Source organism: Phaethon aethereus (genome assembly GCF_964289735.1).
Source record: "Phaethon aethereus genome assembly, chromosome: 19".
NCBI lineage: Eukaryota > Metazoa > Chordata > Aves > Phaethontiformes > Phaethontidae > Phaethon > Phaethon aethereus.
This window is the reverse complement of record NC_138595.1, coordinates 3,010,114-3,029,728: the sequence shown is the minus strand read 5'-3', so window position 1 is coordinate 3,029,728 and position 19,615 is coordinate 3,010,114. Positions and strand designations below refer to the sequence as shown.

Below are 19,615 nucleotides of genomic sequence, written 5' to 3'. Positions count from 1 at the left end.
ATGACACCACGACTCTGCAGTCCTTATTTTTATTTGCTTCAATATTAGAACCTGGGATAAATTAAGATAAATTAGGCCTGGGATTAAATAAAACACATGGATATCAGTTATTTTCAGCACATACAATATAGGCAAAGAGAAAGACTAAAATAAAATCGCAGCCTGCTTTAACATCAGACACTTTACCTACTTTTTCCCTCCTTATTGGGGACAGAATGACAGATGGAATGAAGAATGGATAGAGTTTCATGTTTAAAAACACACTATCTAAATCTTTTGGGCAGAAAAAATCTAAGGCTGATTCCTTTTCGTACAAGGTACATTGGATGTCTCCGTTTTGACAAGACCCGACTAATGCAGGTTACATGCCGCTGTTTCACTAAAGCTATAATGAATTTGAGAATGAAGTATGATACAAACATAATGACCATATCCCTTGAGAAAGTTAAAACAAATGCTGCTGTCAGAGAAGCCAACGTTTACAATAGTTTTTCTTTTGGGGCAATTATTGCATCTTTTATTTCCCTCCTTCTTATTACAGCTCGTCTGTGTCCCCACATTCTTACAAACTGGAAACTAACTACAACTCGTTCCACAAACACAAGGCACGCTTAGAAAGCTATCGCAAAGCACAAAGCTGTCTTCTAACATGTTCTGATTCACTGCCTTTTATAGGCAAGCATGAAATGGATCATACAGTTCTTCCCCTTTCAAATCTATAAGCTCTTTGTAAATGAGCAATGAATTAACCCATTGACCAGACTTGAGAAGGAATTCAGTATTACTATTAAAATATTGAGAGGGAAACTGAGGCACAGATATACAAAGACTTATTAAATCTAGCTCTTTTACTGTCTTGCATCCCCCTAATCTTTAAAACATAAGATGCTTCCTTACTCATTAATGTTAGAGCCCCTTTGGGAAAGCCTATCTGCTCCTCAGAATGTGCTGACAGTACAAATGACAGGAAAGTGAGCCAATGGGATGACAAAATATAGGGACAAAAATGAAGTGCTTCATGAAGGTGCGGAAATTACAGCGAGAGACTTGAAAAAGCTAGGGAAGAAAGAGAGGGCAGGAAACAAGGAAACGATGGCGATGGCAAGAAGGGAGGGAATGCTCCGAGATACTTAGTGCTGAGAATGTAAACTGTATTCAGAATAAGAGTTTAACGACTGATCAGAAAGTGCTCCAAAATCTACACGTTTGCATGAAAAAAAAAAAAAGCATCTGCGATGAACAGTGCAGTAATGACACAACTCCAGATTCTGGTCTTTCATTCCCTTAGGGCTACTGTGAACACTTTTAAAAAATTTACTGCCATTCCACTTGTCAAGTAAAATGACATGCTTTGCAGCTCTGCCGAGACAGATGATATTAAGAGCACTGATCAGTCCTTTCAGTACCTGAAAAATATTTTGCTGTCCTGCAGGAAAAAAACCCACTTGACTTTTTGGTTAATAAAACCTGCAAAATTTAATTGTCTAGTATTAAAGCAGCTTTTCAGCTGTTAAAAGCAAATAAACCGGACAAATCCAGAACTGCTAGTTATATGGTATTCTTTTAGTCTTGCTTTTTTACTTTTGGAAACGTACTGCAACAGATAAAATTTTTAATACTTTAAAAGTAGCAACAACAGAAAAGGAATCTGCTTTGAGGGCCACTGAACAGTGACTGTAAAAGCCAACTGATTGAGAATTCGTCTCCTTTTCTGATCACTGCACAATCACAAGGTGAAGCAGCTGCTCCTGAAGAAGAGCCTTGTTTCCTCGGAGCAGTGCTTAAAGGTGCTGACCATGTAGGTGTAAATACATCTGTCTTTTGCCATTTGCAGTAATACATGCCTCCTACACTTCTCCGAGCGAGGCAGATGGTCCCTGTCCTGTCTAAATATTACACTGTACAGACTTACATTGCTATGTGTTTCTAGAAATATGAGGGCAGATGTTAAATATGTTAAACACACGCTTTGCCCCCTGGAGGTTTAAGTTAAGGCTGCTGTCTCAATTTGGTCATTTTAGGCATGCCAGGCTTCTTGGATCCTAGGCATTCCTCTTAAATCCCTGCTTTATAAATACAGCTTTTCATGTTAATTTTGTGTACTTTCATCAAATATTTTGGATGCAGAACAAATGAAGGAAGCTCTCAGCTTAGCATTACACATCTACACGGGCTTCGCTGAAAATTATGATGCTCATTCATGAAAACTCTATTTACACAGCAGGGTATTTCCCATGACTGTTGTTTTCCCCCCTTACAGAAGCCTCACAGAATATTTTAAATTCAATCAGTTTTAAAAAATTACACAAAATAATAAGACAAGGACAGTGTGCGAATAGTAAAATATACTTAAAGAAAACTGTGAATACAAACACTCTGAAGTAACTGAAATGTATGTGTGGAAGAAGTTAAACCACATTACCCTTATACTGTTTCTCTACTGTTTCATAAGTCCCATTTACAATTATCTGTGAAGTTCAGGAACTTATCTGCAGACATCTTCTCTGCTTAGGGCAATTGCGTGTTCGTAGTTCATGATTTGGCTCAACAAGCCTAATGAAATTCCTGTTTACAGCAGCGAAAGCAGGACTGGATTGTTAGATAGACATATATTGATACACACATGTATATATGTGCATACATATGTAAGCTTTAGAACCTTACCATGCATACTTAGTGCGCTAAACAAAAAAATAACAGATTTTACAAGATGTCCTGAACACTCAAGCACAGAATATGGGAATTATGCAGGGAGTGAGGGAATATCCGCGTGCTCTCGCCTGAAAAATAATTCCCGGTTCACAAAACACACGGTAAAATTCACCTCACTATCGGGGTTTGAGCAAGAAACCACTCAAGCGAGCAAGACAGTGCCTGCACCCATTTGCCAAAACACAGGAAAACATTAGGAACCTGTAGGACTCTCAGTTGTTTCGTCCAAGCATATGTGACTTTTTTTTTTTAATATAAAAGCAATCTGTAAATTAATAAATCAGACTTTTAACTAGAAAATATTCAGGTATTTGAACAACCAAAAAGTGAGAGGGGGGAAAAATAAAATAAAGAAATCACCCACTAGCTTTATGCACTAATTGCAAACCTGCAGATTTGAAATTTAGGAAAAGTATCAACTGTTGAACTGTACCAATTAACTTAAAAATTGTTACAATTTATGAAGCTCACAAAATCTTCTTAGTAATTATAACATACATATATTTAGTAGAGCTTTTCACAACAAATATTTTGAAGTGCTTAATCATGGCACAGTGAGAAGTACCAAAGTGCAGCTGGCTCTGGAATGAAAGTCCACACGTGAATTTCATAGTACAGAACAGTCACTTCAGAGGAAAAATAAGGTCAAAAAACCAGCAGGATTAAGTTTTCTCTTTATACTCAACCTTACTGTCTTTCCATTTCTGATAGTAAAAAATCATTTCTGCTTGAAAAGTTTGGAAATCAAAACAAACAAACTTTAAAAAAAAGTTTTTTAAAAAAAAAAAGTAAACCCGTAACTTATTCTGATTGAATACAGCCCTGCTTATGTTTCATACCAGTTCCTGGTGTGAAACTTCTCCTGATGTCAGCGTACAGTATTTCCCATATGGCAGACTGCAAGAAAATGACCCACCCAAATGAACACTCCTGAATTTTTAGAGACCTGATTTCAGGTTTTGTTTAGTTATCTGATGCTGGTTTTCTTTTCTTTGTCCCTTCTTCCCCGCAACCCCCTTCTGTTGCCATTAAATTACACACACTGCAATTAAAAGAAGGAACAAAACTAAGTGTCACTAGTAACACACATTTTTTCCATATTATTTATAAATAACAATGCTAAGAAAGGTTTGTGCAGATACACTTACCCTGTGCGTTTGGTGATGGTCCCTAATGTCATTGGCTGCTTGATTTGAGCAAGAGGCAACACCACAGTCAAACTTGGAAGAGGCAGCAGTCGAGGGTTCCCAGGATTATTGTTTGTGAAGTTATTGTAAGTGTCTTGGCTGTTCAATTTACCTTGATGGGATAGAGATGTAATAAAACACATTATTGGAATTGTTTCTTCATTTATCATTTCTAATAACTGCCTAAAATAAGCCATTGCCAAAAAAAGGGAAGAGAAAAAAAAAAGAAAGAAGGAGAAAAAAGTAATAACGAGATCCTATTGTAAACAAAAAAAAGTCATCTTCATTTCAGGTAAAAAATAAATGACAATGGAAGCAGCAAGTATTTATTTTTATATGTGGGGATAAGTTCCCCTTCCATGGAACGGAAATTATTCGTGCTGTTGCTGCTGCTGCTTGCCTGACAGTTTTGTTCAACAAAAAGTTTTCAAGTTCAAATTGAAGAACAAGCTCTGGATCCCAATTCTCGATTAAAAAAAAAAAAAAAAATCTGGAAGGGAATTATTTTCCTAAAGTACCACATACAGTGTTGGTAATTGAAAGTCCTGAAATGGTTGCTTTTGTTGTCTCTACGGATAAAGGCACACAGAATAGTAATCTGCTGAACTAAGACTGGAGGAAAATATCAACTAACGATATAAAATAAAGCCATGCCAAACTACATGTAAAAATCAAGAAAGTATCAAAAAAGTAACGAACTTTATATTCATGCGAACAACAAGAAGAAAACAAAACATAGGTACTCAAAAGAGGAAAGGGAAAACATAACAAAAAAAATCCCACAAAAACTACCCTAAATTTAGCTGGTTTCAAAGAGGTCTCTGCTGGATATACGCCCAGTTTAGATACGCTTTCTTACTTTCTGTATCATTCTGTAGTCACAACCTTTCATTCTTCAGTTAGAAAAGGAAACTAGCTACAAATTTCATGGACAGTAAAGAAAGAAATGTGAAGAAACCAAAGAAAGAAGTTAAACAAAAAAAGGAGCCAGTCTGTTTATAACAGAATCAAAAGTACTTTAAATAGACAAGCAACCATGAATTAAAAGGTTTAGATCATTAACTTGTTTTTCTGTGTTCCTATAATGCTGTGAAATGCTGGCTTTGTTCGTAATCAAAAGGGACCCATATTGGGAATTAGGTTCCTAAACAACCGATGCATTCTACACAGATATTATACAAATCCCAGGCCAAATCCATACAATCTGACTGAAGAGCAGCCACCTTTTTTCAAGGAAGAAAAACAGCACAGAAAAGGGTTTCTCACAGGAAGCTGCCTGAAAAGCTTTAATGGTCCTTCAGATGGATTGAAAATAGGAAAAGGAAGGCGGAAAAATCTTAATGAATGTCTCATCATCCTAAAGACACTCAATGCTTCCTTTACCCTTCTTTTAATACTATATAACTGTAAGCTTAGGGGTTTTATTTGTTTTTTCTACAAAGTCCATAGACCTTCGCATCTTAGAAAAGCACAATAACAAAAATGATGAAATTACAAAGTGTATTTTGCGTTAAGTATCTGGTCTGAACATTGGTCAATACGTTTTAAGAGAAATAGCAAGGCTTTAATGAATAACAAGCCTATTGAAGTCTCAGAGAGCAGATTTCAGTAATAGCAATTTTCCTGCACCAACTTGGAATAAAAAGAAACAGGAAAGGAAAAAAACCCAGCTCAGTTTTAAATTAATACTGAGATGCAATCAATTTTTTTAAGATTCGTTTCATAATGCATTCTTGGTTCTTGTAGAACGGAGTATGAATAGTTTTCTGCATTACTGTCTAATTAATTACTGTTGCATGTAATCAAGGCCTGTCTTGAAAGTGTTTCACTCTCCTATATTCACCATGAGCAACTGCACGCCACTCAGCAAACAGCGACACTATGTACGGGGGGGGCTCCAAATGTCTGTAATTTGTTTTCTTTTACTTGTTAGGAATATAATGATTAACTATGAACTACTGAACCAAATGAGTGTGTTGTAACAGTCCTCTCTCTCTCTCAAGGCACATTTAATTACTCAGTGCCCTCTGCTCCCAACATCATGTAGTTTTCCATATGCAAAACCTTCAGTTGATTCAATAGAACCTTTGCTTGCAGAGAAAGGAGGCATTTACAGATGTCCTTCCTACACAAGGATGAGCTGCTTTATTTTCACACAAGTTGAGGAATCTCAAGGCAGTCAAGGATACTCAGAAAACTGCAGGATTAGGTCATCACTTCGGGGTTTTTTTATTAATTGTAGCAGTAACGGCCTACAAATTTTTAGGCTCACACATAAGAAAACACAAAGTAAAAAAAAATTTATTAAACTATACAGACAGAACTGAAAATGTGTAAAAGAGATGCTGAGTGGGACCAAAATCTAAAATGATGATTCTTTGGGAAAAAAAAAAACCCACATTCAGACGTCAAGCATTTCATTTTTAAATGTATAGCTTAGTCTGATGTACACAAAGATCAATAAAAAATTTAACTTAAACAGAGCTCATAACGCACAGCACTTCGCAGCACAAACATGATTAAAAATTTCAGCTACGACAAATGGAAGAGCTGTAAATACCTAACATATATCCCAATACCTACTGCCTGCCAACCTGTATTTTCTGCAACAACATTTAGTTGCTTAACAACAAATAAATGTAATTAAAAGTGGTACGAGTCAAAAATTAAAAGTTGGAATGCTACAAAAGGAGACAAATTCTTTCTGACAGTAAAGTTTTTCTTGAAAATCTGACTACAATAATATTAAGAAGGTACGGATGAGTAAGGTTAAAGAAAATAATGCTTCGTAGAAAAAGTAAAAAATTTGCCTTCATTTTCACTGAATTATTTTTAGCTATTTTTATGATGGAAATGTTCTATACTGTTATATATTCATTGCACGTTGCCTCAGACCTATCAGACAGGTATACACGCTTGTCGTCCTAACCGCATAGCCCTAGGGATCCAGGAAACACACTCCATGACTAGGGCTGTTCCTTCCCTAAGCATTCAGCAAAAGCTGCTTTGTGCATTCTGAATTTCACTGGAACAAAACAGTGTCACACGTTACGTTCAGTAAGTCATTTTCAAAACCCCTAATTTTATGGTGTGCTATTGTACCCACCCAGAAACTTGATAAAGTCACCCTCCATTCCTCCAGCCCTTCGAAGTAGGAAACTCCTCCCGCAGCAAACAGGAGTTGTGTGTGCACAGGACTGCCATATCAGGCCAAAAGAGCACAAAGAATGCAGTCAAGCATCAACATTATTTCTACAGCTCAAGCAGTTGATGATTCACTGTCAAAGGACACGCAACAAATAAGCCAAAGTTTAAGTCCGCTAGAAATAGCGAACGTTTTTCATACAGCAGAATCCTGTACTCAAGTTACCTTGTCACATGTGGACAGTATATATTCATTCTTGTACGGAAATATGTATATAATAAAGAATAAACCCAATAAAATAAATTATAGCTTCAGTAGAGTAAGCTTCACTTAGCACTGACAATTTAACTTTAAATGCTAACTAGGTTGTATTCTGACAGCTACACACAAATTACATCCTATTGACTATTCAAGGAATACTTTCCATCGCAATTAATTTGGAGAAAATTAATCATCATCATCACAAATTCATGACAAACGTGCCCCCTCAAGAACCAGTGAGACCGTTTTCAGCAGAGCACCCCGAGCAACGAGGCACTTCCCTTGGTAATCACCCAGAGCGTGAGCTTATCAGCGCTCAGGACCCTGTGAAGGCAAGGCCTTTCGCTTGAGTAGTTGTCTCTCCACGGGCTGCCACGGAAGAGCTTTTCAGATGACAGTTCAAGAGCTGTGCAAGGAATACATTAAAGCCAGTTTAGGCTGAGGTTTATTTTCCTTGTGTACCTCCTCCCATTTGGCCGCAGTCCCTCTCCAGCTTGGGCCGCAGCTCGGGACGCATGCGAAAGGAAGCGCTTGCATTATTTTCACTCAAATATTACATACTCAGGGGCCAAATCCCTGATCATAGCTAACCCTAAGTAAAAAAAACTCCTACAGTTAATCCTAATTCAGCTTTTTAGACCTCCATGGGAGAAAAATAAAATAAAAAATAAGTCCTGTGTCTCAATTTAGGCCGCTGGTAAATCTCTCATTAATTTTACTAAGGGACTTGCTAAAAGCTGAGAATGTCGTGGCTCTGGTAGTCCGGCAGCAGAAAGTTTATTTACAAGTGCAGCTTTATATTGGATAAACGTTGCCTACTGAGACACGGAAAATATCATCAGTTAGTTCTGCCTTCACACCTGTTTGCTGAAAGCCTGCAACACCACCTCCATCACGTCCACCCAAAATCTGAGCCACACTTCTCCAGAGATTTTATTCCACGAATACTCAAAGGAAAAATGGATTAAGTTGAGGATAAAAGTGAAGAAAGAAAACAACAATGGGCTTTGTTGTCAGACAGAAGGAGCGGCTGCCGTGCCGGCCTGGCCAGGGGGTATTCCCCAGTCAGCCATCATTAACGGACTCACTTCCACCGAGAAAAAAAGGGAGGCCTGAAAGGGCCGGACAAAAGAAATCCCAGCAGACAAAGAAAAAACAAATTAAAAGCACCATTATAAAACACAGATGCTATAAGGAAAATAAACTTCACAAGATTTACTGGTTTTTGACAAAGCTGGACATCTGTGGAAAAGCCATCAGGAGCAGCTCCCAGGTACGGCCCCGCCGGGCTCGTGTCCCGGCTGCTTCGCCCGCGCCTGCACCATCCCCACCACAGCCCTCGGCCGGCGACCCGGCCGCAAGGCCTCCCGCTTCGGAGCTGCACGGCAGAGTCCGTGCCGCGGCCCACGCACCTTCGCCATGGCGACGTTAAGTTACTGCTAGCTACAACTGTCATTTACAGTGATTTTATGTACAATTATTGTTAAACCTGTAAAATGCTCTTAGGGCATGACTGTGGGATTTAAACATTTGATCAAATCACACGTGTCTAAGTTTTCAAAATATACTTCTGGATAGGAAAGACGCGCTTAGGAGAAAACGCGCTAGACTTGCGAGCTTGTAACGCCGCGTAAAAAGCATTCAATAACTGAAAGCAACTAATACAGTAAACTTGTCCTCTTCTGATCAGCTAAGAGCCTTGATGAGTTCAGGCCAGATTTCAAATTGGTCAGCATTTGAACAGAGTACTTCAGGGCACTGCTGTCAGAGATCATCTCTGAGGAGAGAGGAAGAAAAACATCCTGATTTCTGCAGCTACGAATGACATAAATATACATCAGAATGCAGCGCGGCAGATATCTTCCCGCCAGCGCCAAGGAGCTCATCTGTGCATGCGGCACGGTGCGGCCATGGTTACGCAAAGAGACTTTACTGGATCCTGAAAGAATTGCGCTGATCAGCCCCGCTGATCGCTCTGCTGTTACTTTGCCCTTCCCTTTAGTCCACGCGTAGTACCACATCAATGCGACCGAGTCACTTCTTGCCTGATTTAAACCTCGCTCTAACACATGGGTCCCACAGATCCCAGCCACGCACGCAGGCAACAGCCTCACCCCGTCAGATGGAAAGGGAACGCGGTAATCCACAACCGAGCTTAACATGAAAACTACACCCTAACACCTAAGGGGTGCAAACACCAACTTACCACCAAACGGAAATTACAACGTTTTACCCATTAAATTTCCCCTGGCCGTTGCAATTGTATACGGCACGTCTCCCGCTCAAGCGTTGTGGGATCCTCTTTGCACAGAGAAATTCCACCCTGTTAGCCAGCAAGGCAAACAGGACTTGGTCAGGATAGTTTTTCTGATTCCTATCAGAAAAGGAAAGATCGTAAGGGTTTTAGTTTCTCTAGACTCTTTGCACGAAAAACTAAAGTGGCATCAAGCACTTCTCAGCCTTATAATAAAATGATTCTGTGTTGATCTTTTTCATTTTTCTTCCCTTACTCCAGTACAAAAACTTAGTACTGCACTGTCATTAAAATTCAAAACCCACTTGATTGTGTTTTAAATATTACAGTATTTAACAGACTACATTTCAAAGCCTACCATGTAGTCTACTGACATTAACAACTACATATAAACATCTTTAATTTGGTAAATAAAAACGCAGTTACTCCAGGCTATGCAATCACGTGGAGGCTGAGTTGTAAGAAAATGAACTGTGTTTGGCCGTTATTTCTGTTTAGTTTAACACTGAAGACTCCTCAACTAAACATTCATTAATTGTATAATGCAAGGGAAATAAAATCTTTTCTAACTGGCAGACAGAAAATGGCAGGAAAAAACGAAGTGTCATGGATGTGGTCGTTTATTTTGCTTTGCTTTTTATTCAATACAAAAAGTTTCCCGGATGAGAATGGAAAGCTTCCCAGCTTCAGTTCCAAGACTTTCACCCTTGTTTCTGACCTTTTCTCAGACATGTTCCAGTATATCTGTAATCTACTACAGTCGGAAGAGGAAACAGCAGCGCCCTGGTGAGAAATGCTGCCTTGTGACCTGAATAGAGAACCCTGCGGAAGCAATGCTGGCTCGCAGAAGTCATTTGGAAGAGCCTGACAGACAAACTCAATAGCGTCCCGAGAAACACACTCAACACCACGAGCGCTAATTACTGCCGAAGTGGGCTTTTTCTTTTATGTTTTGTTTTATTCAGTCAAACGTGTTTTATCTTTCTTTGTAAAATGTTACACATTTTCCTAGAAAATGTCAGGAACCCGATTAATTTGGTTAATGATCGCTTATAAATTAAAATTGCATCGCAATTTCCTTGAATTGTATCCTACCAAATTTAGCCTCATTTCACACTCTAACCCTCAATATTTCCAATACAATTAGACCCATTAAAGGAAGAATATTACGTATTAGTTACAGCATGTATGTGCACATGATCTAGCTACTTAGAGCAAATTTTTCCCTCAGCTAAACCGGTGCAAGTCCAAACCCTATCACTAACTTGATTCCATTGAAACGGACGGGAGAAAACAATGCAGCCGGTTGTTTTCATAACGTTTAAAACCGCTTGATATTGAACCTTTTGAAACACAGCTGCACTAAATCTCATGATTATCCTAAGAAAGCAGAACTTTCTCTCTAGTTGTACCCAGGCAAGGCATGTGATGGTGACAGGCGAGCTCGTAAGTCAGAATGCTCTGCCGAGACATGCAAGCGCCAGTCCAAGAGTCTCAGCCACTGATGAGAGAGTCCTCTGCCCTCTCACCCGAGCTCCTTGAACTTCAGCTCTTCCAACTGCTCGTCAGCATCATCCACTCAAAATCTGAACATGGCCTCATCATATTCCTTTCCTCCTTATGAAGTTTCTCTTTTGTCTTCTATCTTCTGTTTCAAAAAGTTTGTCCCTCAGTTACAAAGCGTCTCACTGACACCCCAGAATCTCTTGTTCTTGGCAAAGGTTAGAAGAGAGAAGGAACTGCCATGACCGCTTTGCTGCCTGTTACCTCTCCCTGGCCAAAGATGGATCATGAAAGAACTGTTCAAAGCTCAAAGCTCTACCTGGGATTTGAACCTGTCATTTACTTCTACGATTAGTGATGTACGGCTGCCGTTTCGCCTACCTCTGTGCGTATTTCTTCGTTTCCTGCATGGAAAAGAAATTACACTGACAGTCCAGTGGAATCAAAAAGGAGAGGAAACCACTTCTGCCAGAACAGCAACAGTGCCGTGGGCCCCATGGCACCTCTCACCAACAGCTGTGAGGACATCCCTAGTGTTAGCTGCCTTGTGCAAAAAATATCTCCTCGAAAATCTGACACAAACGTCTGCTTCTTCCCTTGCCGTTTCCCCTCCTCGCTTTGCACAGATACCGGTTTGCCGTGCTGAAGTTCCTCAAAGAACGGCACAGTAAAAGTTCCTCGAACCATTTCCTTAGCAAACAACCCCTCCACCACCACACATACATGTCTGGCATAATAATAATCTTCCAGGACTTACTTAACTAAAAATATTGTTGGTGTAAAGCTCAAGTCCATTTATGGGCAAAACTCTCCTTGAAGCAAAAACGACAACAAAACGCGATCGCCAGCTGTTGGCTCCAGGCTTTGCATAGCCGGAAAGCAGGCGGCAGCAGCAACTCTTCAGCTGGTTTGCTCCAGGTGCTGCTTACCAGCAAAATCGGCCAAACTGGCCTTTCTGCTCTTAGGTCATCTCCAGTAAATGTCGGCCACAGGCAGGGAGGGGTCCAGACATTGCCGTCCTATTTGTACTAGACCTTGTACCTTCAACTCTTCACAGATTAAAAGACTGCAAGATTAGTTTCTGGGAACCACTATGGGTATAGCTATGGAGTATTTTGCAAACAAAGGCGAAGGTGCGCTGCCCGTCCTCCCCAACGCGTGGCCCTGAGCCAGCTCTGGACCAGAAGCTGTGGTTGTAGCGACCACAGCGCTGGACTTGAGTTTGCAAACTCTTCTGAGGAAAGGACTATGTGAGCTCAGACTTAACACTCCACTAATGAGGTTATCATACAGGCAGCTTCTAGGCACTGTGTAGAGACTCTGTTACTCCAATTTCTTACACATGGGAATTTTACTAAGACTGTCTGCTGGTGAATGATGAAGCGCTTGAGAAAACAAGTATGCACTATTACTGCCCCTCGTTGTGTCTATCAATCATAATTCATATCAACACAGTTTTGAACCCAAAGCCTTCTTTCAGGGATGACTCTGAGATGCTTCAGCAGTGTGAACTTTTCTAGAAAATTTGGGTGTCTCCAACTTTTTTTCCAAATGATACCGAGTAAAATGATCTTTACGAACTGTATTTTTTTGTATTGGGACAACACAGTCAGAAAAATTGGTCAGCTTGTCTTAGAAACTGCAAATGACTGGTCTGGGAATTTCTGAAGGACACCTCTGTATACAGCTGTGTTGGGTGAGGAGATCGGGAGAGTTTAATAGCAGCCCCGTACTCAAAGGGCTTAGCTTATTAGAATTTAGTGTTGACAATAAGCTACATGTTAATACATTTCTGGCCTTTTCTCCCGCCCCACCTTTTTACCTGTGCCTTATTTTCCCCTGCTCTAGCTGCAACAATTAGCACAAATATTTTAGCATCTGAATTCAGTCCAGGTTGAATACACAGTATTTATCCCAAGCTATGTGGAAAAAAAAAAGTGCCTTGAGAACAACTGCATATGAGAACTTGATAATAATATCCATGGATAATTATAATAAATGGCTTGTCTGAAACACCCATGGAATAGGAACTGAAGTAAACCATAGCAATCTCTCTCCCTCTTCCACCCACCACACACCCTCGGCAGCTCTGCTCTTTTACCCATGACCGTTAAGGATGTTTTCTGGCTCTGTGACAGCATCGTGACTCAGGTCATGAGAAGTGTCAAAGATGCATTTCCTTGAGATGGGAAAAAGCAACTGATTTTAACAGCCCACAAAGACTAAGCAAAAAGAATAAGCCCAATCAGCATATTTAAGGGTAAAGATAAACATTTTAAAAGATACAAGGATATTTTATTTCCAACTTTAATACTTACGTTTCTTTCCATAAAGTGTTTACAATTTTCAGACTACCAAAAATGCACAGTTGATTTAAATGCCTTACTTAAGAATATTAAACTTAAAACCAACGACAGCAGCACCCACTTACTGCATAATCATCACCGATCATATACGCAGGGAATCCAATGCAGATTGCAGGCACGAGGGATCAGCCCTGGATTCCCTCTCAACAGCGGCCGTGCCCCAGAACACCCACTGCCAGAGGAAGCCGGAGGTGTTTGGGCTTGAACTCAGCAGGTCCATCAGATAAGAAGATTGTTCCCACCAGCTCTTGTCCCATTCCTTTCCCTCACTGGTTACTAACACAGTGCTTCACATGCTTTCACCTTCCTTCATGCCAAACCTTACTTGTCATACTGCACGCTCAATACTTAAACCTCCTCCTTTAGCAGATACGGTCTCTTGAAAAACTCTAGAATCTATTTTCTCACCTTCTGATCAAACCTAGTACAGGCTTGTATCAGGTGACCAAAGCTACTTTTTGTCATTTCACTGATTGCAGCTCCCTCAAGCCACTTACATTCCTTGACCCACCAATAAATTTCTGGATCACGCTGCCTCTCCTGCACTAGAGCTCTCTTCTCCTGACCTAATCCTCGCCGTTGCCCTTTTGTGCTTTGGACATGAACACCACTCAGAAAACCTTTCCTGTACCACTGCTTCGGTGACCAGCTCTTTTTCGCTGGGTTATTATTTCAAAGGTCAATCTTAGTGACTGTTTTTATGCCGATCATACCAATTTCTCCTTAAAACACCGTTCTTCTGTATACAAGTGCATCTAGTCCTCTGCACAGACACATAAAGCACACCGAGAAGCCATAAAGCAGTGGAGTGCGTTCCTTCTTGCGCATCGCTAATATCGATATTTATCGATTTCCAATTGGCAAGAACTGCAAAACCCTATCAAAAGTGATGCATAATCTGCAGGATGTCTCTGTAACTCACCATGTACAAGAAGGATATACACCAGCCTGTCTTTTATATACCTGGTGAACCGGTGAGATTTGCAGATGGAAAAACATTATTTCGCTGTAAATTAATAGGACATAAATTGAGGTAACAATTGAAATAACAATAGAATCCCAAAATATCATTTTTATTAAGTCATTTTTAGAGGAACACGTAAAAATCCAGCTACATCTTCTCCTTGGACTCCCTTGCTACATGCCTCTGACACATCAACACTTGACCCTGTAGAAATTTTCTTCAGTTTGATGTTACCAAGACTGAAATCATCCATCTTGACAGGAAAACTTCAGTGGGACGCTCACATCTGTGGTAATCCAACTCCTCGCTGCCTTCCACCTTCCTTTCACCTCACGATCCATCTTTGACATCGCGGTCTCCTGTGCAGAACCTATTACTTCCCCTCCGCCTGCCTACCCACAATCTTTCTGAAACAGTTTGCTTTGACCACTGCTATGGCATTTGCTGTGCTAAATCACTTAGTCATGTATTTTTACACTTCATATCTCAAGAACTGCAATTCCCTTCTGATGTGAGTCTCCTTCAATTTTCAATTTATCTGGCATACTCGCAACTTTTTTTTCAAATATAAAGGCAAATATATATTTGCCTCAGTCTCAGGTCAACAGTGTTCACAAAAGCCCACTTCTAAAACACTTTATGGACAAACATGAACTTCCCTCGTGACAGAATTTATCAGTCTGCTTCCCTACTTATCTGAAGGGAATGGATCTTTTCCTTCCACTTCAGAAACTATCCAAAATATACCACCCACTTCTTTCACTCCACCAGGTCTCCATCCATTAAAAAAAAAAAAAAAAAAAAAAAAAGGGGGGGTGGGCACCTAAAACCACAGCTCATTTACAACCAGTAAGCTCCTGGCCCGTTCCCAAACTGGTGCTTACGGTCAGCTGCCCGTACGTCCGCACCTCTTCTCCCCTGCTCTACGTGTGCAATCGGGGGGCTGCCCTACCCGCCGGGCTCCGGGGGACTTCTGCGGGCACTCCCACGGGCGGGAGGCTCCGCGTAGCCCTGCGCCCTTCCCCGAAGGCAGTACTGGTCTCCAAAGGTCGTTAGCAGAAAATTCCCACCAGGTACATTAATTATTTTTTTTTTCTAATTGCCTTAAAAACCTAGAGAGACACTTCAAATCAGAGTGTGAAATCAAGAGGATCACTACGTGTTTGTGATTACGGGTTTATGGGAGTAGCTCAGCGACTGCCACGTAATCCTTCATTAATAAAAAAGGCCTGTTCTTATCAGCCCCATTTGGCCAGCGTTTTACATCTGTTCTAAAATAACCAGCAGCACCCTGCAGAGTTTGTTAGGAGCCGTCGTACGAAAGAAGCGATGCCTAAATCGCGCTGCAAAGGCTCCCAAACACGAACCGCTCTCACCGTGACCCAGCAGAACACCCCCCCCTCCCGCGGTCCCGCCCCGCCCCGCCCCGGCCCCGCCCCGGCCCCGCCCCGCCGGGGGCGGCGGCATCGGCGGGAGGCGGGCGCCCCCTGCAGGGCGTCCCTGCCCAGCCGCGCCTCGCGACGCCGTGCTTTGGGGCGGAAAAAAGAGGATTTCGGGGCAAATTTGGACTTCTGGGCGAAGCTGGAAGAGAAAGGATTTTGAAAGTACGTTTAAATTAAAAAAAAAAAAAGCCAAGTGTGATGCTGTGGAAGAGGGCGATGATTAAACAGGTAGGAACGTTAAAAGTACATTAAAAAATAATTCGGGCCTGTTCTGCAGCTTGCTTTATTGTTTCTATACGTTTATAAAAACTATTTTCTGCCGAGAGAGGCTACAGTTTACAAAGGGCAAAATTAAAGCTCAACAGAGATTTTTCAAACTGTTTTCAACTTGTGTTTGCAGTGCCAGCTCTGGAGTTAAACTTTGGAAAGGAACTGCCCTCCAGTGCTTTAAATTATTATACAGTTAATTTTCTTTGAAACTATTTTTGTCGGCCTCTCTCTAAATAGGTGGTTTCTTAAGTGAGTGTTACTTAAAGGAAACCAATCTGTTTTTCAGGAAGGGCTGATGATGTCAGTCCTTTCAACCCTGCTTTCCCATAAGAATTCTTCTAGTAAAAGGAGTTTCACTCTGGGAAATAGTGAAAAGCAACGTGAAAATATTTAAAGCATCTCAGACTAAATGTTTATCAAACTTCTAGTTTTATGCTTGCATTTTAATCATGTTGCGATTGTAACAAATCAAGGAAAAGTGAGAGAAAACCATGTCAATTTTTAAAACTAAAAAAGATTTTGCAATGAAAAATGTGCTATATAAAAATATCTGTAAAGACCCAAGTACAAGTCTGAATGAGATATAGACAGAACATCATGTTTTTTCATAATTCTAAATTTATGTACTCCATTTCAGCATAGGTATTAAATCTGAAACAGAACCACTGTGTATTATGAACGGTCTTCTGGCAAAACTACACCATCCAAATAAATACTTCAATCCCCAAGAAAATGACAAGACATATTCAGAGAGTATCATATTATTACAGATTGTTTTTAGTAGGTGTGGATGTGTAGCTATAGGTCCAGTGTGTGCTTAACTTACTATATTACCATTTGTTCTGATACTGGAAATCCCTGCAGTCAACCACAGAAAAAACCTCTGAGTAGAGCTAGAGAGATTTTAACTCACTGGTGGTGCAAGAAGTAATGATAGTAACATACTGTAAATTTTAATTTGCAGAATAGATCTAGTCAGAGTTATATAGAGCTTTCCATCTTCCACATAAAGCATTACGTTTTTCCAGCTAAATGCTCCTTGCTATTCACATACAGGTGTCTTGAAGATAACAGGGGATACGTTTGTGTAACCAAGGACATAGTTCTCTCTTAACTACTCATCCATTAATCCACACAGGGTACCTGTGAGACAGGTAAGTGCCATAAACCCCATTTTGCACAAGTAAAAAGGTCACGTAAGGCCATATTTTACCCTAATGTTCAGCCCCACAACCGACTGATGTCATAACAAGTTTTATAATAGTAAAAGCCCATAAAAGGATCCCAAAGTAACTCAGATATTACTGACAACGCACCCTGGCAATCCAACGGAATGACAAAAATACAACCTCGCTGCTTTAACAGACAGAATAGCCCAAACAAAATCTGTGTTAGCTATAAAAGGTGCAAAGGAAATATCTCTATCATCCTCTATTTAACAGTTTACTTCATTCTGCTAAGAAGAACAAAGCCAAACTATGATTCATTTGGAAATGAAATCATCCCCACCCCCAGTAAAGGCTTACGCTGTGTGGGTAAACAGTTCCTAGGGTACTCCGAACAAAAGTAAATAGATTGCCTTGCTACTATATACATAGCAAACAGTTTCATTTTGAAACGGGGAGTTGAAAAACAAGTGAGAAAAATATTACAAAGCCCAAACTCTGAAAATATTTACAAGAACAAAAGCTAATCACAAGTTAACATCAATAGGTTACAACCGCTAATCAAAAAAGAAGATAACAAGCAAGCGCTCTGCTCACAGAAGTCCGGTCTTTTGGCCTAAGGTTGTAGCAATGCTCTTGTAATGCGAAAGAAATATTAGCACAAGGATTAACAGCAGGTTTTCTAACGTAGGGTTTATTGAAACTTTTCTAGATCACAAAGGACGTAAGAGGAAAATCACGATGACATGACTCCACACCAAAAAAATCCTCCAGAGACAAAACCAGTTTATCACAATCTTCTCTGAATCGGTTTCTTAATCAACAATTTGTCCCAGCGTAATGGCGCTCTCCAGGACATGGTCTTTGGTTTTATTTCCATTATAACCAGCTGCGTTTAGAGGGGTGGTTAAGGAAAGTAACAGTTATTCTTCTTGAAGAAAACTACAAAATCCAAGTAATTCCATGCACGGGGAACACTTCTTCTTGTTACACAGTAGAAAGCTGATAGACAAGATCAGCTGAATAAAATTTACTAAGGGTCACAGGGTGAGTTAAAAGTAAAGCAAAGAATTAAACCCAGAATTGCTCTTTTCTGTTCTGAGTGCTAGTCAACACTCCTGTCACCAGACTGCCGTAACTCCGCCAAACAACAATAATTTAACATTATAATATGATAAGGAGCTGTTACAAACTGAGTAAACACATCTTAGCTCACAAATTAAAATAATCACCGGTCTCTGGCCAATCCAGCTGCCACACACACCCACAAAATTCCTCCACTGAAAGTCACTGTGAACTTCAGGGGTTTTTTTCCAAGTTGATGATAAATGGCATTCATAAAAGGCATATAATGTGGTTCAGTATCCTGCCTGCCTTCAGCCAGGTAAACTGAAAGATTACCGAAATGAAAAAGCAGCAACAATATTACTAAAAACAGTACAATATTTCACCAAATGGATTATTTAAAACCAAACGTATCTTTTTTCCTAAGATTTTTTTAAGACAACTCCACTAACTCCTCCATACAATCCCCACAAATTTCTCATGGAAAATTTTCCCATGAAGCTTTGCAAGTTACCAAGACACAGTCTCAGCATGTGTCCAACTTCAAGCCCTTCTACACTGTAAGAAAGTGGTGAGCACAATCTGCGTGAAGTTCTCCAGAAACCGAAGTTACCTTCCTGCCTTAATTCTCGGCGTGCATATGCATAGCCTGCAAATGGAGCTAATTGTTTAAACAGAATTACTTTTCAAGAAATGATGACTGGACAAAGATCTTGAAAAATCTAATTTATTTACTATATTTCAAAACAGACATTTGAAAATTGAAGCCTTAAAACTCTTGAGACACTCCCGTAAATGCTGCTCCCTTTCTCCCAGTAACTCATCCATGCATGTCTTTCTCCTACCTAGAAAATCTGCCCACCACTGAGGATCCTAGAGCAAATGAAAATTCTGTTTCTTCTTTAAAAAAAAAGAAAGGGTCAAATCCATTCAAAGCTTCTAATGTACCTAAGAGTATTGTAAAGACGATGACTTACTGCAATTTCCCTTGACAGAGAACAAAATTGGTTGGATGAAAGCTACACAAATTGATAGTGCTTTCTCTCCTCTACGTGATGTCAACAGTCAAGAGGGATTGGATGTGCCATAGTAAACCTTTACAGCACTCCCCAGCCTGACATGCTGAGCTGCTGTACAACGATGAGAGAGAAAGTAAAATGGTAGATATACAAATGTCTCCAAGCAGGAGGAAACTACAGATCACATTTTGGGTGCCTTCCAGTGGCTCCAGGCAGAAGAGGATGGCTCCAGAAACAGCTATGCAGAAAACTTTGTTCAGA

The 19,615-nt window shown here is 40.2% G+C and overlaps 1 protein-coding gene across 3 annotated transcripts in view; it reads right to left on the bottom strand.

Annotated features, from left to right (window-relative positions):
* BCAS3 (BCAS3 microtubule associated cell migration factor) overlaps positions 1 to 19,615 on the bottom strand; it is a gene marked incomplete at both ends in the record, with an annotated part of 366,916 nt that overhangs the window by 226,725 nt on the left and 120,576 nt on the right. For all 3 annotated transcript variants that reach the window (XM_082008615.1, XM_082008616.1, XM_082008617.1), the window contains one exon: positions 3,861 to 4,011. In XM_082008615.1, coding sequence (XP_081864741.1) covers positions 3,861 to 4,011 — 151 coding nt within the window. The remainder of the gene's footprint in view (positions 1 to 3,860; positions 4,012 to 19,615) is intronic.